The sequence below is a fragment of the Euleptes europaea genome, chromosome 14 (assembly GCF_029931775.1).
Source record: "Euleptes europaea isolate rEulEur1 chromosome 14, rEulEur1.hap1, whole genome shotgun sequence".
NCBI classification, from domain to species: domain Eukaryota; kingdom Metazoa; phylum Chordata; class Lepidosauria; order Squamata; family Sphaerodactylidae; genus Euleptes; species Euleptes europaea.
In genome coordinates this window covers 44538237-44561586 of record NC_079325.1, presented here as the reverse complement: position 1 = coordinate 44561586, position 23350 = coordinate 44538237, and the positions used below count along the sequence as shown (strand labels likewise).

Here is a 23350-nt window from a genome sequence, read left to right as displayed (position 1 = left end):
GAATTCCCGCCGAATTGAACGGATCCGAAGTGGGGGAGTTCGGACTTCGGCACGTACCGAACCCACAAGGCCAAATTCGGCCGAATCCGAACTGTACCGAATTTTTTTTTTTGACAGCCCTACTTCACAATATTTCACTATGGAGGAGGGGGTGACCCCTTCCGAACCCCATAAAATCAGACCCCCTGACCCAATCTTCACCAAACTTTGGGGTTCGTGCAAGGATATTCCCTTCAAGATATGCTGCAAATTGGGGGGCTCTATCTCAAAAAATGACACACACACCCGGCCAAATCTTTTCAGGAAACCCAAAAATAAAATGAATGCCCATATTTAGCGGTATGGGTATTCGACTTATTTCAGGTTCCCTGAAAAATATTGGGCCCAATAAACCCAAATCCAAAATGTGCTGAATTTTTTCTTGCACAACCCTAAGCCTGAACCAAGATCCCTTCTTCCCCCAACTTCATGTTCCAACAAATGAACGACCCAGGAAGACAAAGTTGGATGACTGGAATTCCAGATGTGTTCTCTGATTCTAAAAAGCACCCTTGCACAATTTCCTGCATCAAAAATGCACCCCACCAGATTATTTAAACCCCATTAATGGGGAAAAGACAAATGCCCACAATCGCTTTCCTGTTGGGTCTTCCTCTTTTCCTGCTGCCGTCAACTTTTCCTAGCATTTTTGTCGTTTTCAGGGGGCTTAAAGCAGCCAGGGGTGAGGAGAGCATTTTTGATTGGGAAACAGTTAACCCCACACTCTTCCAGCACAGTGTAGTGGTTAAGAGTGATGGACTCTATCCAGAGAACAGGGTTGGTTTCCCCACTCCTACACACAAAGCCAGCTGGGTGACCTTGGGCTAGTCACAGTTCTCTTTGAGCTCTCTCAGCCTCACCTACCTCACCAGGTATCTGTTGTGGGGAGAGGAAGGGAAGGAGATTGTAAGACAGTTTGATTCTCCTTAAAAGGTAAAGAAAATCAGCATACAAAAACCAACTCTTCTACTTTCCTACACTGTAGCCCTAATCCATCCCTTTCCCCTGCAGTAGCTCTTCACTGGACCAAATAACATTCCTGGAATTCTAAATCACATAATGCTGGAGTTCCAATTGTCGAATTCTAGCATTATTTAGCCTGACCTTAAGAAATGTGTTGCATTCCAAGTTGCTAGACAAAAGGATGCTTTTGTTAAAGCCATATTCTTAGATGTTGCCAAAAGTTATCAACAGAAGAATTTCCATCAGCAGTGGGTGACTTTCTCACCTTCCTCCCCCATGGAGCACACTAGATGCCACCTGAAATGCCGGTCCTGGTACACGAAGGACCAACAGGAACAGCAAGAAGTTGGAGGTCTGCAGCAGGAGGGGGAAATCAGTGACAATTGTGCTCCCCCCCACCGCATCCACAGAAAAGTTTGGCAGGCTCCCAGGTTGAATCCCCAGCATTTCCACATCAAGGATCTCCAATCTGGGAAAACGTTGGAGCGTTGGCGCTGGTCACTGGGCAGAGTACACTGGGTTTGGCCAACCCTTGTCTTAACTTAGTATTCAAGTGTATCCCTTATGTCAAGACAGGGATGTCTCCAGAAAATTTCTGCTTTCCACCTCTGCATTACGGAGAACAAACGGCACATTCCCCCCAGATCGCAGGTGATGTCTCTCTCCTTTCTCTGCCCGTTGATGCTGTGCACAGAGAGCGTGGATTCATGTTGTGCTGGCTGCAGGCCACTTCTATTTGTCACCTCCGCTTGAACGAAAAGCATCTCTTTCCCAGCACTGTGAACTCAATAAACTGGCAAAGGCAGGGGATGTGGTTGAACATAACATGACGTCTCACGGGGACCTCTGGCAGTTGGCCGCTAACCAAGAGCCTGACGTAATAGCCACTGTAGATCATCAACAGCTGCTGGGCCATTACCTGGAATGAGACATCCACCATCGTTTACATAGGAATTTTACCCTGCTATCTCTCAAAGGCTTCTGATAGGTAACCAGGAGGGAGGAACGGGCACCTGAACCTTTTCATATCTATGTCAAAGGAGAAAGGGACCATAGCAGAGCACAGGCTTTGGCCATTAACGCATGGCTAATATCCCTGTGGTTTGTCTCCGCTATGTCTCATGATTTTCCATAGTGAATTTAAAAAATTGAATGCATGGAGAGAGCTGCTTGCCCCTCTCGCCCGCTTCCTGCAACTCGTTCATTCTCTGCAGCTTTGGGCTCAGAGTGGTGGTTGCGGCAGCCACCACTGCTGGAGCCAGTAGGAGGGACGAGGGGACAGCAAGAGGAGGAGGACAGAGAAGGAGGCAGCATTTCCAGCTCGGCCACCATCGCAGTTGCTGCTCTTGCCGCAGCCTCTGCCCCCTACCGCTGCCCGGCACCGCTCTGCCTCCACTGCTCGCCACCCTGGCCACCTCTGCCAGCCTGGCCGTGATGGTGAGGATCCTTGCGCTCCTTCATCCCACCCCCAGCTTGGAAGGGTGTTGCTGCTGGACAGCTGCTGCAAGGAGCAAAGGGGGGAGGCGGAGCGAGGGAGCAGAGAGAGTACCTGAGCGATGAAACACACTGGTAAGCAATCACAAATGTTGTGATTCTTAAATTTAAGTCAGGAAACAGCAGGGATAGGAAAACCTGGGGAAGTTGCAGAAGGAGGTGGGTTGATCCCACAGGTGGGAGATGAGCATGCATTTTGCCTGCGGAGATTCACTACATTCGCAGGAGACTCGCAGGACAAAAAGGCCATGTGTTAATGACCTTTGCATTAAAAAGGTCCCAAGTTCAGTCCTTTCTATCTCCAGTTCAAAGATTGCAGGAATCCTTCTGCTTCCACCAGTAGAAAATATTGAGCAAGATGGACTGATTGTCTTGATACAGCATGTTCCACCATAGATCTGGCAAGATCTGATTCTATGACCTTGGGCAAATCATGAGAGAGAGAGTAGGAAGGTTTGCATCAGTGTTTGGCTCTCGTGGCCCTTTCTTGCATGCCCAGGGTAGTGCCGATCACCACTTTGGGGTCAGGAAGCAATTTTCCTCCAGGCCAGATTGGCCAGGGATCCTGGAGGGTTTTTTTCCCCCATCTTCTAGGCATGGAGTAGGGGTCACTGGGGGTGTGGGGAGTAGGGCTGCCAGGTTACTTAGATTGGCGGGCAATTGCCCACCAATCCACTGCCCGGTTCCAAAGCAGGGAACACGTGCGTGCACGGCCACACAGACGCAATTACGCCACTTCTTGTTAACAACCGGAGGCATCGCAATGGGCCTTTTGCCACTCAGACTACCAGTTTGAGTGGTAAAAGGCCCGTTGTGATATGGCACTTCCAGGTGTAAACTGGAAGTGATGCCTCAGCTCCACCCCAAAAACCTCCCGCCAGAGCCAAAAAGAACCCTGACTGCTTGGGGGCTTTGCTTTGATTATGCATGTCTTTTCCGACCGGCAGAGGTCACCTCGCTCTCCCCGCACATTTCCACATGTTTTGCCCATGTTATCTGGATGCTGTTTCAACCAGCATCCAGAAAATGTGGGCAAAATGCGTGGAAATGCCCAGGGAGAGCAAGTCGCCCTCTAACAGTTGGAAAAGGCATGCATGATCAAAGCAAAGCCCTGAAGCAGTCAAGGGGGTGACCGCAAGGGAAACAGTCTTGCATAAAAGGCTTGAGGTAAAGTCCTCTGTAGCTCTATGTTTCATGCCTGCTTTTTCCTGGCTGTGAGATGGTGCCTTTAAAAGCAGCATCACAGACTGTAAAGTTGCCGCTTTTCCTGGCACAGACGAGGAAGCTTGTGGCTGCCGAACTTCCTTCTTGTCAGCCAGCTTTAAGAGGCACAAGACTTTGGTTTTAGAAGAGCAGCATCAACCAAAGAACTGAGATCCTTAACCTCAGAGGCAGCAGCTTCCTTGATGAATCACAGAGGAAACTGAAGTAATGCAGGCTTAATCTCCCTGTTGCCAAGAAACTCTTACTTTGGGGGTTCCGTCTGGGATCAGCTGGAGGAGCTGTCGGCACGTCAGTTCGCTTCTGCTTTTATTCTTGGTGTCGGGCAGCAATGGTGACTCCTCTAAAGAGCTTTCGGCTTTTTCTTCCTGGGCTGGGAAGACGGAGGTCTCGGTGACAAGGCAGAGCTCGTCCAGGTTGTGCCGCAGAACAGACTGGAAAAGCGAAGGAAAGTGACAGACCTCAGGATAGCTTGGGTTGCCAACCTCCAAGTAATAGCTGGAGACCGCCTACTATTACAACTGATCTCCAGCCGATAGAGATCAGTTCATCTGGAGAAAATGGCCACTTTGGCAATTGGACTCTATGGCACGGAAGTCCCTTCCTGCCCCAAACCCCACCCTCCTCAGGCTCCACCCAAAAAACCTCCCGCCAGCGGCAAAGAGGAATCTGGCATCCCTAAGGATGGCTCGTACACATAAACACAGAGTTGTGCTGTTTTGTCAAAATTGTGTTTAATTTTCTACCCTCTTTGATGGACGTGCCCAGGTTCTCAACCAATAATGGCAAGATATATGCACTATTCTCTCTGTACTGCCTAGGACTGCCAAACTCCAGGTGGTTAGCAAAAGAAACGACACTTATGGCTGATTAATAAGAAGCGCTACTCGTAGTATAACAACCAAGAATCATTGAAATAACATACAAGAACATAATTGAATGCATACACGGAGCAACAATCTAGGAAACACAGTACAAGAACAACAATATAGGAAACAGTCCAAGTCACTAATCAAATGTAAGTCCAAGAAAGCCAAAAATAGATGGACTTACATTCGTTTAGTCAGTGACTTGGACTGTTTCCTATATTGTTGTTCTTGTACTGTGTTTCCTAGATTGTTACTCAGTGTTTGTGTTCAATTATGTTCTTGTATGTCATTACAATGATTCTTGGTTGTTATACTATGAGTAGCGCTTCTTATTAATTAGCCATACGTGCCGTTTCTTTTGCTGACTTCCTACTGAGGGCACAATTTTCTTATCTTTGATTGCTAAACTCCAGATGGTGGCTGGAGATCTCCTGTATTACAACATCTCCAGGTGACAGAGATCAGTCCACCTGGAGAAAATGGCCACTTTGGAAGGTGGGCTCTATGGCATTATAGCCCACTGAAGTCCCTCCCCTCCCCAAACCCCACCCTTCTTAAGCTCCACCCCCCAAAAAAATCTTCAAGTATTTTCCAACCCAGAGCTGGCAACCCTAGACAGGGAAGTGTTGGCCTATTCTCTCCACTACTCTGCAGCACCACTAGAACATATGGCCAGAAGATAGTACTGCAGCTACCAACTCAGCAGAAATCAGGTGACACATGAGACCAATAGGGTTGCAGTTATTCCTACAAAGCTACTGATTCTAGCCTGATTCATTGCTCTGAGCGCTTTATGGACTATTTACTCCTATGTACCTGCTTGACTCCAGACCATCAACAGTGACACATCTATTGAGATTTTAAGAATAAAATGATGAGAAGAGCAATTACCCGTCTTAGACATGATAGCATGCCTCTCCACATAGAGAGGCAGTGTACCACTGAAGCCAAGGCTGAATGTGCACATCAGTAAAACATAGGATTGCCAACCTCCAGGTGGTGCCTGGAGATCTCCGAGAATTACAACTGATCTCCAGACTACAGAGATCAGTTCCCCTGGAGAAAATGGCTGCTTTGGAGCATCATATCCCACTGAAGTCCCTCCCCTCCTCAAACCCCACCCTCCCCAGGCCCCACCCCCAATTCTTCAGGAATTTCCCAACTGGCAGTTGGCCACCCTAGAAAAACATCACACAAAAGCATGTGCTTTTTGTACTTACAATCACATCAAGAGTGCTATTTTGTAATGTTTTATCAATGTGCACATGTGCCTCAGTAATGTAGCAGGAGGGAAAGAATGAAAATCAACTAAAGGACTAAAACAACTGGTGCAAACTGTACATGCGTTGATCTTGGAGTTCAACAGAGAAATTCTCCTAGTTCTTATCCAAAAACCACACAAAAGAATATTGATGAAACCATGCATATAATCATGCACAATTGCTTTTTTGTGGTTCTTTTGTCAGTGTACACAAGTACAAATTGCCACTGGGAACACACAGCCATGAAAGAAAGTTGATGCAATTATATATTTGGTCTCATCAAGATTGCTTTTTTTACAGGTCAGCATTAATGCATACTTGTGCATGAGTAATACAGGGCAGTGGAAAAGACGTCAATTATGAAGAAGTTGAAATAGGCAGCACATTGCATAAGCACAGGGCTTGGGAAATGCAGAGGATTCATAATGGAGAATTCCACTTTGGGGAAAAGAAGAGGTAACCCAGGCTCCAAAATGTGGAGGAAAATTTGTATGAGGAGAATTTTGAAGCATCCTTACTGTGGGACCGCCCCAGAGACAGCCCAAACATGTCGAAATGTAACTCACCTCTTGGTTCCTCTTCATTTCCGTAATTGACTCCTCTAAAGACTGAACACATGGCTCCACGTTGAAATGAACAAACCACAGCTGAGTAACATGGGAAAAGGACAGAGAAGCACAATTTCCTTATGGGTCCAGACAGTCTATATGTGGGACTGCGTGCACTGCATAATCACAATTCACAGGCACCAAAATTAGAAACTGGGCCCAGAGCCCAGTCCCCCAAGAGTCTCCACTTCCATTTAACTAAAAGACACATGTTTCTAGTCCGTATGCTGGGAGAGTAAGCCTGAAAGTCTGGTGAAATTTCAGAAACCAGCAACAGTCCGAGTCAGCTTTCTGCATAGTGGCCTCTGTAATTTACTAGGATTCATTTTGAACCAGCAAACTCCATCCTGAGGGAGTGTGGCTATGAATACAAGTTAAGTATCCTTTATCTGAAATGCTTGGACCAGGTGTGTTTCGATTTCAGATTTATTTATTTTTTGGATTTTTCAATATTTGCATATATGCAATGAGATATCTTTGGGGTGGGACCCAAGTCTAAACATGAAATTCATTTATGTTTTATATACATCTTATACACCTAGCCTGAAGGTAATTTTATACAATACAATAATTTTGTGCGTGAAACAAAGTTTGTGTACATTGAACCATGAGAAAGCAAACATGTCACTATCTCAGCCACCCATGTGTGGTTGTGATAGTGGTTTTTTGCCTTCACCATCATTATGCAACCGATAAGCAATTTCCCCTTGGGGATGCGGAATAAACTGTCTGTTGGGTGCCTGCGTTTTGACTGCGACCCGTCACATGAGGTCAGGTGGCGTCATGTCGCCATCATGTCAGCGCTAAAAAAGTTTCAGATTTTGGATCATTTCAGATTTTGGATTTTTGGATAAGGGATGCTCAACCTATATATACAACTATTTACCAGGGACAGTCTTGGTTTTTCAGTAACCACCCTGATAAACCATTGCCCCTTTTGTAAGACCTCACTAATATCCAGAGTTTCCTTGGCCAAACCAGACAAGATGCTGGGAGTTCCATGATTAGAGCTCTCACCGTTTGTTTGTTTTTTTGTTTTTTTAATGCAGTTCTCAGGCACATGGGGATCAGATTCTGAACAGAACCATTATGCAAAAGGAGGAGAGGTCAAGACTTCCCTCCATCCTTACCATTTTGCTGACCATTAAACCATCCTTACCATTTTGCTGACCATTTAACCACCCCTATATCCACCATGCCCTGACCTGAATGGCCCAGGCTAGCCTGATCTCGTAAGATCTCAGAAGCTAAGCAGGGTCAGCCCTGGTTCGTATTTGGATGGGAGACCACCAAGGAATACCAGGGTTACTGTGCAGAGGAAGGGACTGGCAAACCACCTGTTAGTCTCTTGCCATGAAAACCTCAAAAGGGGTCGCCATAAGTCGGCTTCAACTTGCCAGCACTTTACACACACACACACACGCACACACATATATCCACCAGGGATCCAATCAGAAATGATCTCTTGCTCACCTGAAAACTGCATTAAGAATAGTGTTGCCAGATCCCTCTTCATCATTGGCAGGAGATTTTTGGGGTGGAGCTTGAGGAGGGCAGAGTTTGGGGAGGGACTTCAATGCCATAGAGTCCAGTTGCCAAAGCGACAATTTTCTCCAGGAGAACTGATCTCTATCAGCTGAAGATCAGTTGTAATAGCAGATCTCCAGCTAGTACCTGGAGGTTGGCAACCCTAATTAAGAAAAAAAACCTGCAGCTCCAGTCATGGAACTCGCAGTGGTTGAATTTGGCCCTGAGTCCTTCTCATCATAAAGAAGCTAAACTCCAGAAAGCCCTGCCCTAGAGACATCTGACAGCTTGAGTGAAATTAGTAAGGACAAGTTCCCAGAGATAGATGGAAGCTGTTTTACATGGAAAGCATACCTGCGGGATGCTGTGAAGCTGGTCCAGCTGGCCAGTGACTCCCACCAGCAATTCATGTTTCATGAAAACTTCATTGGCAGCCACCAGCCTCATGTCCGTATTCATATTCATCTGTTACATAATGAAGGCCAGGAGATGTTAATGGGTCTGAAGAACCATGGGTCTCTCATGAATAGGGTGGGGGGAGGCCTACTGAGAATGCTAACACATGCTTCAGACATGGTTCACAGCTCATGGCCTATACAGCATCACGAGCTATGAATCAGGAGGTCCTTGGTTTGGATTTTATCTCTGCTGTGAACTCAGAATGTAGACTCAGGCAGGGATAAGAACATAAGAACATAAGAAAGGCCCTGCTGGATCAGACCAAGGCCCATCAAGTCCAGCAGTCTGTTCACACAGTGGCCAACCAGATGCCTCTAGGAAGCCACTAACAAGACGAGTGCAGCAGCACCATTCTGCCTGTGTTCCACCACACCCAAAATAATAGGCATGCTCCTCGGATGATAGAGAGAATAGGTATGCAGCATGACTAATATCCATTCTAACTAACAGCCATGAATACCCCTATCCTCCATGAATATGTCCACTCCCCTCTTAAAGCCCTCCAAGCTGGCAGCCATCACCACATCCTGGGGCAGGGAGTTCCACAATTTAACTATGTGTTGTGTGAAAAAATACTTCCTTTTATCTGTTTTGAATCTCTCACCCTCCAGCTTTAGCAGATGACCCTGTGTTCTAGTATTATGGGAGAGGGAGAAAAACTTCTCCCTGTCCACTTTCTCCAAACCATGCATAATTCTCTCTTGCTCTCTCTCATCCCTCTCCCTCCCTGCCTGTCTGACAGAGAATTCTCCCGGTATGGTATTCCTGTATTCTGTGATGTGTGTGAGTGTGTGTGTTAAGTGCCGTCAAGTCGCTTCCGACTCATGGCGACCCTATGAATGAAAGTTCTCCAAAATGTCCTATCTTTGACAGCCTTGCAAGATCTTGCAAATTGAAGGCTGTGGCTTCCTTTATTGAGTCAATCCATCTCATGTTGGGTCTTCCTCTTTTCCTGATGCCCTCAGCTTTTCCTAGCATGACTATTCTGTGATGGGGTATGTAAACTCTTATATCATTCTGTAAAGACATTGTATTCAGATCTGTTAGAATTCCTCATGTTACTTAGCTTATTTTCATTGCTTCCATTTATACATTTATTATATTGAAGCTTTGTCAATAAAAAGAACTTAAAAGGTTCAAATGAGTTGTGCCTCTACCTGATGTGGCTACATTAAGTAAGATAATATATCAGGGGGATATGAATTATATAATCATAACCACTAAGCACGGTAGATGATAGGCTTCAGTGGCAACCCTGAAATAACGGGAGGTTCCACAAAAAGTTAGGATGTTCTAAGCCAAGCATCCTCCAACAATCCAGGCAGCTGTTTCCAAATGGCTATTCTCTGCTGAAGCAAAGGTGATGCCTCTCAGGATGTTCTGAAGTACTTCCTGCTCCAGGGAGGTGGAAGAAAGCCAGAAGTAGCTCTTTTCTTTGGGGAAGAGAGACTTTGGGAGCAAGTGGGTACCATGAAATTCATTGGTACAACCACAATGAGGGTGACTGATATCACGACTGAAACAGAACAACATATTTGAAAGTACTATGTAAACCTAAAGGTAAAGGTCCCCTGTTCAAGAACCAGGTCATTCTTGACCCATGGGGTGACGTCACATCCCGACGTTTACTAGGCAGATTTTGTTTACGGGGTGGTTTGCCAGTGCCTTCCCCAGTCATCTTCCCTTTACCCCCAGCAAGCTGGGTACTCATTTTACCGACCTCGGAAGGATGGAAGGCTGAGTCAACCTTGAGCCGGCTACCTGAAACCGACTTCCGTTGGGATCGAACTCAGGTTGTGAGCAGAGCTTTGGACTGCAATACTGCAGCTTACCACTCTGCGCCACGGGGCTCCTATGTAAACCTACCTGTACAGAATTTCACTGTCTCTGAGGCCTTTCTCTATGGGAGAGTTTGATAGGCGGCCAAAAGGGACTGGGCCTTTCCAACAGTGAGGCCAAAACCCTGGGACCCTTTCTTCAGAGGAAGGTATCATGCACCTTCCCTGGTGGCTTGGTTTCAATTTGTTATTTTAATTTCCTTGTTAGATACCTTAGGAACTTATATAAGCCAAAAAGCCGGACATGCATTTTCAATTAGACAAATTCAAAGAGCCCAAACACGCTGATGCTTAGAAGTATTTCATGTTGCGTCTCACTGCAATTCAGCTGTGGCTCCAGCACAGCTTAGCAACAGCCTGAGTCAGCTGAGACACACTTCTTCATTCATATTTCAGTGCAGAAGTGTCAACTGCTGCCCTCAACCTACAACACAACACTATACCTTGCCTCTTTTCCACCCCTTACATCCAACATAGGTGATAGGGAGTGACAGATATGCTTTATGGAGGACCTAAATGGAATCTCCACATTCAGAGGCAGCAAATCTCTGACTACCAATGGCAACATCAGGGGGAGGCCTTGGTTGCTACACCCTGCTTGTTGACAGCCCAGAGCAATTGGTTTTCCAGTATGCTGGACTAAATGGATCACTGGCCTGATCCAGCAGGGCACCTCTATGCTCTTAGGTCCAAGAAAACCCAGCCTAGGTTGTAAATCCATGATATACTTTATTTATATGGTTTCAGAAAAAATGTAGAATTTTTCCCCCCATGATTCATGAGAGTGTGTGAATTAGATAGAATGGTTTCCGTAGGGGGAAGTTACTAGTTTGTATCGAGCTCAGACAACTGATACTCAAAATCTGTTCCTCCCTAGGAAAGGCACCACATAAACCAAGAACGGCCTCTGTTCCCTTATGATGGGCTACTCTCCAGGCAGCTGTCCAAGGGCCAGAAATCTCTCTATGAGAGATTAAAGCAGTTTGGGGAGTGGACGTATTTTTAACCAGGGAAACAGTCCTGATCTATAACATAAATCCATGGCTGTTTTTTGCCGCTGAAGTACACCAGAGATTTGATCACTGGAATTAAGTTTAGAAATTCTCCTCATTAAACTGGAATTAAGGCAGATAAAAATACCATGCAGAACAACAGTCCAAAAGTGTCAAGGGATGGGATGGAATGGCAATATATCCATTCATTGTTATTCAATCTGAACTGACAAAATCATAAATCATTAAAAAAAAAAACTCTGAGAACTCGCTTCAGTCAGGACCAACTACACCAAGGGTGTCAAACTCGATTGTTACGAGGGCTGGATGTGACATAAATGTGACCTAAATGTCACTTGGTTAGGTGGGCCATGCCTTGCCAGAGCAGATTGAGAGGGGGGTTGGCTGCCTCGGCTGGCTCATGGGCCAGATAAGAGCTCCCGAGGGGCCGGATCCTGCCAGCGGGCCTTATGTTTGACACCCCTGAACTACACCGTGAAAAGGTAAAATCATTCTGGTGACACGTTTTACAAATAGTTACCCGTCTCACCATTCAACAAGCAACGGAGGATTGGTCAAAAGGACCTCAAGGAACCCTGGTGACCAACTAGGCGGCCACAGTCCCCAAACACACCCCTTCCATCTTACCTTTCCCTGCTGCTGATGAATGATGAGTCTGATAGCCAAGGCAGCCACAAGGGCCCCTAAGGTGACCAAGATACTGATTTTCCAACTCTGTGCTAAGGAATATATTTGCAGAGTGGAGTAAAGATTTATCCAGAGAATCACATAGAAAACCTGGAAAAGACACAAAGAGAGAATGAACAACAGGCCCAAAACTGTGCAGAGAAAGAAGAATGGCCAATGAAAAGGGACATTTATTTGGCCATGATGATACTGGCCAAGTGCTCTTTTTGTTTTGACCCATTTAGGACATCATGCACCCAGCAAAATTCACCCATCTAAATAACTCCAGGCAGTGGAGTCAGTGATGGGAGAAGAGTCTGAACTGGTGTGGATGGCAGAGATTCCATGGACAGGAGCAGTTCACCACTGAGCCACAGCTTAATTATCCTAAAAAAAACCTCAGCAACGTAGATAAAGCAGAGTAAACACAGCTGAACTAGAAGAAGAAAAAGAGTTGGTTTTTATATGCCGACTTTCTCTACCACTTAAGGAAGAATCAAACCAGTTTACAATCATTTTCCCTTCCCCTCCCCACAAGAGACACCCTGTGAGGTAGGTGGGGCTGTGAGAGCTCTAAGAGAGCTGTGACTAGCCCAAGGTCACCCAGCTAGCTTCATGTGTAGGAGTGGGGAAACCAACCCGGTTCATCAGATTAGAATCTGCCACTCATGTGGAGAAGTGGGGAATCAAACATGGTTCTCCAGATTAGAGTTCACTGCTTCTAACCACTGCTCTTAACCAATACACCATGCTGGCCCTACAATGGCCAGGGGACTTTGTGGCAAGAGAGAAATAGAACCCAGTTCTACTTGGTCTAAATTCAGTGCTCTATACCACACTGAGCCATCAGTCCTGGCATTCGGCCAACACGAACTGCAAGCATGCTGTGGGGATCAGCTGAGGCTGAAAGACAGGTTCCTCAACCTGCCCCCCCCCCCAAAAAAAAAGACCGGACCTCCCTTAGATTAATCAAGGCAGTTCTCAGATTTGCAATCCTTTGCCATAAAGAAGCTGGCAATCTGCAGCAGCCGAGAGTTGCCCTAATCCAAGTTACTGTACAGGTGTTTCGGATCTCACAGATGCATTGCAGTCCTTACCACAGCAATGACTATCCCAAACACTCTGGAGTTGTAGAACATGTACTTTCTCACTTCTGGCTCCAGAACTGCAGACTGAATTAAATTTCTCCACTGGTCAGTTGTCATCTGTTTGGGTAACAATACTAGAGTTAACAGATGTGGGCCTAGTGTGCTACCTATTAAGAAGGAGGAGGAGGAAGAGGAGGAGGAGGAAGAAGAAGAAGAGGAGGAAGAGGAGGAGGAAGAGGAGGAAGAGGGAGAGGGAGAAGGAGAAGTAGTAGTAGTTGGTTTTTATATGCCGACTTTTTCTACCAATTAAGGAAGAATCAAACCGGCTGACAATCACCTTCCCTTCCTCTCCCCACAACAGACACCCTGTGAAGTAGGTGAGGCTGAGAGAGGTCCAAGAGAGCTGTGACTAGCCCAAGGTCACCCACCTGGCTTCATGTGTAGGAGTGGGGAAACAAATCCAGTTCACCAGATTAGTGTCCACCACTCATGTGGAGGAGTGGGGAATCAAACCCGGTTCTCCAGATCAGAGTCCATCGCTCCAAAGCACCGCTCTTAACCACTACACCATGCTGATTGTTATTATTGTTATCATTAGATTCAATGACCACAATCCAGCTTTGGTGCACTTAAATTCACAGAAATCAGTCTGTGCTGGATGGCTGCCAGTAAGAGAGACGAGGATGCAATGCTAGATGCTGTCAGCCCACACAGCATGACTACTCATGCACCCCAATCTGGTTGATCCCGCTTTCTGCATGTATATACACTAGATAAGCAGACGGCATTGCATCAGACGGCGTTCTGAAATAGCCAAGCATCTGCTCTGCAGGTTTTCACCAAGGCGTGGAACCTCACCTGGATTCCCAAGCTCTTCAGTCTTGCTGCGCAAAGATTCGCATCAAAACGGGCAGGAGAGCAGGCCTTGCGAGCAGACAGGACCATGAGGACTTGGCCATTGAGAAGCTCTGGAAAGCATCAATAAAGGAGACTCAGCATCAAGATCACAGAAGCAATCGGTGTCTGGCCCCCCATCCTCTGCCAACAGCCAGGGGGGACCTATCAACCCTAGCCCCATAGCCCTCTGTGGGTGGAGAATTTAATCCTCCAGTGATTGAAACCGCGAAGAAAAAAGCTGATTGCCATCTTGGCAGCTAGTTTAGTTGGGCCACGTTATCCACTGATCCCTAAGAGGGCTTGGTATGATACTACTAATGCCTTCTCTCAAGCTTCACTCCATTCTATTCCATCCATCCTCCAAGGAGTTCTGGGTGATGTAAATGGATGGCATTATCCTGTTGGAGTTTTTCCCTTTGTGACAACCTTGCGAGGCCGGATGGGTGGTATTGGTGGGCAACTGCCTGCCAATCCACCCAGCTGCTCCGGAGCCGTGGCTGGGTGTGCGCAGACACGCGATGACGGCACTACCGGTTTTACTTCCAGAAGTGCTGCATCGCCATGGCTGCTTTTGCACTCAACCTCACCCCAAATTTTTGTCCGTGCACACCCAGCCACCCAATTTTTTTTTGGGGGGGGTGGTTGCATGTTAAATGGGCCATGGCAATGTGACACTTCCAGAAGTAAAACCGGAAGCGCCGTCATCGCATGCGCATGCATGAGTGGCCACTTCAGCTCGGCACCCTAAAACCACCCCTCTGTCCCTTCTCAGATGCCAGCAAGAGTAAGATGAGTAAACCTCTAGGTGGGCCTGGAGTAGGGTTGCCAATCTCCAGGTGGTGGCTGGAGACCACCAGCTATTACAACTGATCTCCAGGCGATAGAGATCAGTTCCCCTGGAGAAAATGGCACTTTGGCAATTGGACTCTATGGCATTGAAGTCCCTCCCCTCTCCAAACCCTGCCCTCCTCAGGCTTCACCCCCAAAATCTCCAGGTATTTCCCAACCCAGAGCTGGCAACCCTAGCCTGGAGATCTCTTGGAATTACAACTGATATCCAGACTATATAAATCGCTTATTCACTATTGATTTATGGAAAACATTTTCCCACTTCTCCTGGTGAAAATGGGTGCTATGGAAGGTGGACTGCATGGCATTTTGCCCTGCCAAGGTCCCTGCCCTCCCTAAGCCCCAGGCTCCACCCTCAAATCTCCAGGTATTTCCAAATCCAGAGTCAGCAACCCTAACGGGGCAATATTTAGGCCTTGCAAGGGATCTACCATGTTTAGGGTTGCCAACCTCCAGGTACTAGCTGGAGATCTCCTGCTGTTACAACTGATAGAGATCTGTTCCTCTGGTGAAAATGGCTGCTTTGGAAATTGGACCCTATGGCATTGAGATCCCTCCCCTCCCTGAACCCTGCCCTCCTCAGGCTCCACCCCCAAAACCTCCCGCCGGTGGCAAAGAGAAACCTAGAAACCCTAACCATGTTGGAACTCTTATTTTCAGTGATGCCATCCCTGATCCAGCAGGAAAAGTAACCTATACCTTGGCTCCTTCCTGGAAGGGCTTTTCATGTAGACTTTGGTTTTTCCTTGGGTGCCAACTTGTTTTTTGGGGCTACGACTGTTGCTGTTTATTTTATACTATAACTTATCATTGTTATCTTACGATCTCTTTATTGCTTACTATTATTCATAATTGTAAGCCGCTTCAGGTCCTTTTTCGGAAAAAGGAAAGACAGGATGCAAATTGCCTAAATTATATATAATTTCTTCACACCAAGTGATCAAATTCAGCCCGGCTCCATCACATCCATACAATTAACCTGCCCTTTTTTTAAAAAATGAAAATTCCCTACTGAAATCAATCAAATAGGTGTGTAAGATCCCTCATCGCCACCGGCAGGAGGTTTTTGGAGCAGAGCCTGAGGAAAGTGGGGTTTGGGGAGGGACTTCAATGCTATAGAGTCCAATTGCCAAAGTGGCCATTTTCTCCAGGTGAACTGATCTCTATCTGCTGGAGATCAGTTGTAATAGCAGGAGATCTCAAGCTAGTACCTGGAGGTTGGCAGCCCTATCTGTAATGTGCCATTAAGTTGCATCTGACTTATGGTGACCCAGTAGAGTTTTCAAGGCAAGAGACTAACAGAAGTGGTTTGCCATTGCTTTCCTCTGCATAGTGACCCTGTTATTCCTTAGTGGTCTCCCATCCAAGTACTAACCGGGGCCATGTCCGCAGTGCAAGTTTGCAGCTCCAAATTCTGCGGGCTTTCCCTGCATGTTCCCACTTCAACTCACCCGAAGGATTCCGAGGACGTCTCCAGAGCGCAATTTCGCCGCGTTAAGCGCATCCGCTTATACGGCGAATTAAAAAAATAAAGCGTCCTCCACACCCGGTGCCTTTAAGTGGGAACATGCAATGCGTGTTACATCCACTTCCTGCTGCCAGCCAACCCCCGAATTCCCCCTCCTCCCTTACTAACGCAGGACCAATCGCCGTCCTTGCTTGGAGCGCCGACTGGGCATGCGTGGAGAGAGTGCCGGTCTGGGCTTATCAAATGCAGCAGAGAAAGGCAGCACGGTGGGAACAGAAATTTAAACTCGTCTTGGATGCTTTCGTACTGGACGCGTGTAAATTGCGAGGTAAGTTGCTGGTGCGTTCACAGGCCAGAGCCGATCGTATTTGGCTTCTTAGATCTGACGAGATCAGGCTAGCCTGGGCCATCCAGGTCAGGGCAAAGCAAATATAGCAAAGTGTAAAACATATAAAATCAGTACAAAGTCAGGAGAATATAGCAAGAGTCCTACCGGATCACACCTAGGGTCCCCCCAATCCTGCATCCTGCTTCCCAAAGGGGCCAACAAGATGCCCCCAGGAAGCCCAAAAGCAGAAGGCAACATCCCTTCCCTGCTTTTGTGCTCCCTAAAAAAAAGCCCCTTGTATTCAAAGGTACACTATCATGGGAAGTGGAGGTTCCACTACAATGGCTCATAGCTATGGACAGCCCTGTTCTCTACGGATTTGTCTTTAAAAGCCATCTAACCGAATGACCATCTCTCCATTCTGCTGCAGCCGACTCCATTGCTCGGTGTTGTGTGAAGAAGTGCTACTTCTTTTCCGTCCTAATGTCCTGCCCCTCATCATGTACATTGAGTGCCCCCTAGTATTACTGGGAAGAGAGACATTTTCTGTCTCCGCGTTCTCTACCCCATGCATCATTTTCTGAATCTCATATGCCGACTGTAGCAATTCGCTGTGGTGAGGAAAATGGGTCTCCGCTCAATTCTACCTTTCAGTTTAGTTTTTCCCCTACGATAATCAGCAGAGCAAGTCATGCACATTACCTTCCCTCCAGTGCACAGAGTGTTCCTCCGCTTGATTCCGACAGTACGAGACCGAGAAAGACAGCTCGTCTTTTTTGTCTCTCCCTGCTTGGTTTTTGCCAGGAGCCATAACGATTAGAAGTTCCGCTCCAAGACGGTTATCGTAGCCAGAGAGCTCCAACCCTCAGCATTTGCAACTCCGACCCTGCATTTCTGAAAAACAAAACCCAAAAAATCTAATTGTGTCACTTCCTCCTCATCCCAGAAGCGGTCGACAGAAGTCAAAAATGGAAGCTGAGGGCTCTGGGAGGACGGCCCCAAACGGAAGCAAGTCCAGGAGGTCCAGGTCTCTTCGGAAGGCCCATCCAAGAGTTCTGCCCATGCGTTTCTCGTCTTCTTTTCCTCTCCACGCAGCCGCTTTTGAATCATTCTCTGAAGCAATGTTAGGCTCAGAACAGCAATGGGTGGGGCAAAGTCTGGCCAGGAGCCCATTGATGTATGCAAGATAGGCCTCAGGACTGCCAACTTTGGAAAATTCAAAGGATTTCCAAAAGCAGGTGACGACTGCAGGGGGAGGGGGCGTGGCTCGGCGGTAGAGCATCTGCTTGGCAGGCAGAAGGTCCCAGGTTCAATCCCCGGCATCTCCAGTTAAAGGGACTAGGCAAATAGGTGATGTGAAAGACCTCTGCCTGAGACCCTGGAGAGCCGCTGCCGGTCTGAGTAGACAATACTGACTTTGATGGACCAAGGGTCTGATTCGGTATAAGGCAGCTTCATGTGTTCATGTTTTCAAGACTCACCTGTCCGTTTGCAGTTCTTTTCGCCACAGCTGTTCATTTATTGATTTTGCTCTGGTTGTTCTTCGGGGTGGGGTGGGGTTGCCAACCTCGAGGTGCTAGCTGGAGATCTCCTGCTATTACAACTGATCTCCAGCCAATAGAGATCTGTTCACCTGGAGAAAAATGGCTGCTTTGGCAATTAGAATCTAGGGCACTGAAGTCCCTCCCCTCCACAAGCACTACCCTCCACAAGCTCCGCCCCAAAAACTTCCTGCCGAAGGTGAAGAGGGACCTGGAAACCCTAGGGTGGGGGCTCTGCTTTATGACCTCAGCATCCCCGGTTCTTCTCCTCACCACTAGAGCTGATTTGGAATTTCACAGCGCTGCTGTTTCAGCCCGAAATTCCAGCTTTCGTTCTGTTTTGGGCTTGTGCATATCAAAGCGGCAGTTCTGTATTCCTACACCATTTTCTGTTTTTTCATGCTCAAAAATGATTTTTTCCAAGTTGTATGGAATGAATTAATGCACAGCACATCACTACTCAGGAATTCATCAGTGAAAAAGTCTTTGTATGCAGTATGGACATCAATCATGTTTTAAATAACCTACAATACGCACATGCAATACCATATATATATATATAAATATAAAACCAATGAACCAATATATATATATAGAACCACACACACACACACACACACACACACATATATATATAACCAGCCCTGACCTGGATGGCCCAGGCTAGCCTGATCTCGTCAGATCTCAGAAGCTAAGCATTGTCAGCCCTGGTTAGTATTTGGATGGGAGACCACCAAGGAATACCAGGGTTGCTGTGCAGAGGAAGGCACTGGCAAAGCACCTCTGTTAGTCTCTTGCCGTGAAAACCCCCCAAAAAGGGGTCGCCATAAGTCGGCTGCGACTTGACGGCACTTCACACACACACACATATATATAACCAATGATTTAATCCAGCACAGGATTTACACAGGTGACTGTGAGGTTCTCAGCAATTATGGTTGCCAACTTCCAGGTACTAGCTGGAGATCTCCTGCTATTACAACGGCTCTCCAGCTGAGAGAGATCAGTTCACCTGGAAAAAATGTTCGCTTTAGTAATTTGACTCTATGGCATTGAAGTTCCTCCCCTCCCCAAACCCCGCCCTCCTCAGACTCTGCCCCCAAAATATCCAGGTATTTCCCAACCTCAAGCTGGCAACCCTATCAGCAATCTCCTTCCCACAGCAGCGCCAAACGCTTCGGGGGAAGTCCAACCCCAGCAGTGGGGGAACAAAAGAAGAAATGAATCTGTTGACCAAAACAGAAATGACTATGAAATGAAATCAGGACCGTTTGCTTAATCCTACTCACAACAAACCTAGAAGGTAGGCTGGACTGAGAGGGAATAACTCACCCAAGGTAGTCTCCTAAGCTTCATGGCCCAGTGGGGATTTGCCCCAGGGTCTTCCCAAGCATACTCCAATGCCACAACATTGCACTACCTACCTAGGGTCAGCTTCCTCCATTGCAAAATGATGATTGCTCTTAAGAGGTCCCTCTACAAGTACGAGAATGGGTTGAAGGAAGTGCAGAGATCTTGGCTACGTCATCATTCTGCTCACCTGCTAGCTCTTGTTTGGGTTTAGCAGTCTAAACAAACAGTGAATGCTTCATTTCAGCAGTATGCGATCAAAGGTGTTTCCGCATTCTCAACTAAACAGGAAGGTAAAAGACCTGCGTAGAAGCAGCTAGAAAGCAAAGTTGGGAGTTGTGCAGCAACAGCTTTCTGTCACCTAATATGGCCTGCGCCTCCAAGCATTCAGGGCTGAATCTTGCACAATGTTTGGATTGGAACCCAGAGATGGGGGGGGGGGTTGCCCTAAAAAAGTACCTACAGATAGGCCCTAGGGTTGCCAGGTCCACGTTGGGAAATACCTGGAGATTTTGGGGTGGAGCCTGATGAGGGCGGGGTTTGGAGAAGAGAGGGACTTTAATGCCATAGACTCCAATTAGGGTTGGAGGTCCCTCTTTGCCACTGGCGGGATATTTTTGGGAGCCTGAAGAGGGGAGGGTTTGGGGAGGGGAGGGACTTCAATGCCATAGAGTCCAATGGCCAAAGCGGCCGTTTTCTCCAGGGGAACTGATCTCTATCGGCTGGAGATCAGTTGTAATAGCAGGAGATCTCCAGCCACCACCCAGAGGTTTAAAAGATAACAGCAAACACTGATGGCACATGTAGTGTGCCATCAGTGCTTGCTGTAATCTTTTAAATTTCCTACTTAAGCACGAGGTTTATGTTTAACCACCTGGAGGTTGGCAGCCCTAGTAGGCCCCAATCTGTATGAAAGGTGCTGGGCAAGGCAGGGTTAACTCCCCAAGGTTATTTCCCCAGTAGGAAATAGCTTTCCGGGCTGCTTTGAACCCTAAAAGGGGAAGGATAAGTGTATTTGTCTTTTCCCCTCTACTGGGAATTAAAGCAACCTGGGGGGTGAGTAGGTTGCCAACCTCCAGGTGGGTCCTGGAGAGCTCTCAGAATTACAACCGACAACCCTTTGAATTACAACTCTCTTTAGACAACAGAGATCAGTTCCCCTAGAGAAAATGGCTGCTTTGGAGGGTGGCCTTTATGGCACCATACCCCGATGAGGTCTCCCTCCTCCCCAATTTTCTCCCTCCCAGGCTCCACCCCCAAATCTCCAGTAATTTGCCAACCCGGAGCAGGCGACCCTAGGAGGAAGGGAATTTCCAATTGGGGGAACAGCAGGGGAAAGGAGAGTTAGGGTTGCCAGGTCCCTCTTCACCACCGGTGGGAGGTTTTCGGGACAGAGCCTGAGGAGGGCGGTGGTTGGGAGGAGAGGGGCTTCAATGCCACAGAGTCCAATTGCCAAAGCAGCCATTTTCTCCAGGTGAACTGATCTCTATCGGTAGGGTTGCCAACCTCTAGGTACTAGCTGGAGATCTGCTATTACAACTGATCTCCAGCCAATTGAGATCAGTTCACCTGGAGAAAATGGCAGCTTTGGCAATTGGACTCTATGGCATTGAAGTCCCTCCCATCCCCAAACTCCACCCTCCTCAGGCTTCACCCCAAAACCCTCCCGCTGGTGGCAAAGAGGGACCTAGCAACCCTATCTATCAACTTGAGGTCAGTTGTAATAGCAGGAGATGTCCAGCTAGTACCTATAGGTTGGCTAGTATCTGGAGGTTGGCAAGGAGAATAGAGTTAACCTCTCCTTCTCTGGACCCAATCCCGATTGGAACACCAACTTCTGGGAGCTGCCATTTAGAGGCCAAAAATATGTCTATTCATTTAAGATATTTATACCCCACCTTTTTCCCCAACAGAGGCCCAAAGTGGCTAACATAGGGTTGCTAACCTCCAGGTGGGGTGTGGAGATCTCCCAGCATTATAACTGACCTCCAGACAGCAGAGATCAGTCTCCCTGGAGAAAATGGATACGTTGGAGGGCAGACTATGGCATTATACCCTGCCGAGGACTTTTCCCTTCACAAACCCCACCGTCACTTTCTGTCCCCAAACCCCCAGAAATTTCCCAACCTAGAGTAGGCAACCCTAGGCTAACATCATTCTTCCCTCCTCCATTTCACCCTCACAATGACCCTGTAAGGTAGGTTAGGCTGATAAAAAAAATGGCTGCTTGGAGGTCACCCAGCGTGCTTCAAACCAGGTCTCCTAGACTTCAGTCTGATACTCTAAACATTACACCAGGCAGGCTCTGCCGAGTTTTATTTATTTATTTTTAATTTAATAGTTTCTCTCTCTTTTTTTTTCTTCCAAAAAAAAGAACAGAAAAAAAAGAAAAAATATTAAGAAGAATATACATTATATATACAAAAATATAACAACAGTGGTGGCAGATCACATGAAGCTGCCTTATACTGAATCAGATCCTTGGTTCATCAAAGTCAGTATTGTCTACTCAGACCGGCAGCAGCTCTCCAGGGTCTCGGGCAGAGGTCTTTCACATCACCTACTTGCCTAGCCCCTTTAAATGAAGATACCGGGGGTTGAACCTGGGACCTTCTGCATGCCAAGCAGATGCTCTACCACCGAGCCACAGCCCCTCCTCTAAATTAACACCCAAACAGGGACATGAACCCTGGACCCTCAGATTAAATGTCTGATGTTCTATCGACTGAGCTATCCAAGTTTCTATAAATGGTTTCCAAATATTTAAAACTAGTCCATCCACAATTGCCATCTATATGCCATGCATTTAAATAGAGTTCTAAGGTCCTCAATCCATTGATTTAACAGAGGTGAGCTTTTATCTTTCCGGTGATGTAAAATCAGTCTTTTAGCTGAACTAAGGGCATGGAGGGTCCATTTTCATTGACCATTGGTTAGACTCCAAGAGACAGGCAAATCGTTTAAAAACTCTGCTGAGTTTTAACGGTGGAACCCCAGTGATAATATGCAGCTCAGATTAGACTATGCTAGGTAGACAGGAAGGAAGGAAGGAAGGAAGGAAGGAAGGAAGGAAGGAAGGAAGGAAGGAAGGAAGGAAGGAAGGAAGGAAGGAAGGAAGGAAGGAAGGAAGGAAGGAAGGAAGGAAGGAAGGAAGGAAGGAAGAAAGAAAGAAAGAAAGAAAGAAAGAAAGAAAGAAAGAAAGAAAGAAAGAAAGAAAGAAAGAAAGAAAGAAAGAAAGAAAGAAAGAAAGAAAGAAAGAACCCATCTCTTCCCAGTCTCAGGCCAAATTACACCAGATTATTCAAAAATAATTATCCTTCAATTAGGGTTTCCAGCTCTGGGTTGGGAAATTCCTGAAGATTTTTTTTGGGGGGGGGGTGAAGCCAGAGGAGGTGGGGTTCGGGGTGGGGACTTCAGTGTAGAATACCATAGAACCCACCTTCCAAAGCAGCCATTTTCTCCAACGGAATGGACCTCTGTAGTTTGGAAATCAGCTGTAATTCCAGGAGATGTCCAGACCCCAGTTGAAGGCTAGCAACCCTACTTCAAATTTCCCAGGCTGTTAAAAATACACCCAGTGTATTTTCTTCCAGATTGTTTTATTTCTTGACCTGTAACAATGTTAGGCTTCTCATTTCATTCCCACACTTACCCCTCTTGTGGAATTCCTAGATTCCATTGGTGGTAGGAGTTGGCAAAAGATGTGCTTCTCCTGATTCAGGTTTTTTTGGGGGGGTATTCTGTTGCCTTTCACAGGAACGGTTAGACTCCCTTGGCCTTAGTAATCAACACCAGCCAGCCGAAGCGGAAGCGATTTCAACAGGAAAGGCATCACACGGAGGATGACAAATGTTGGGTATAAAGAAGAGG

The 23350-nt window shown here is 46.9% G+C and overlaps 2 protein-coding genes across 2 annotated transcripts in view; both read right to left on the bottom strand.

Annotated features, from left to right (window-relative positions):
• ATP6V1G1 (ATPase H+ transporting V1 subunit G1) overlaps window positions 1–23350 on the bottom strand; it is a 59880-nt gene that overhangs the window by 10530 nt on the left and 26000 nt on the right. The gene's annotated exons all lie outside the window — the stretch shown is intronic.
• Window positions 1730–17400, bottom strand: TMEM268 (transmembrane protein 268). The gene is made up of 8 exons (XM_056860735.1): window positions 17292–17400; window positions 13906–14015; window positions 13057–13164; window positions 11921–12070; window positions 8338–8448; window positions 6415–6495; window positions 3966–4151; window positions 1730–1921 (listed from the first exon to the last, which is right to left on the bottom strand). The coding sequence occupies exons 1-8, from the start codon at window positions 17398–17400 to the stop codon at window positions 1742–1744; spliced, it is 1035 nt and encodes a 344-aa protein (XP_056716713.1). The 3' UTR covers window positions 1730–1741.

Bases quoted from the DNA above. Each gene is read 5' to 3' on its own strand.
- TMEM268 (XM_056860735.1), bottom strand. From the start codon at position 17,400: ATGGCTCCTGGCAAAAACCAAGCAGGGAGAGACAAAAAAGACGAGCTG. The intron at 13,165-13,905 runs GTGAGGTTCCAC...TTACCCAAACAG, and splicing joins TGAAGAGCTTGGGAATCCAG to ATGACAACTGACCAGTGGAG. The intron at 8,449-11,920 runs GTAAGATGGAAG...ATTATGTAACAG, and splicing joins TTCATCAGCAGCAGGGAAAG to ATGAATATGAATACGGACAT.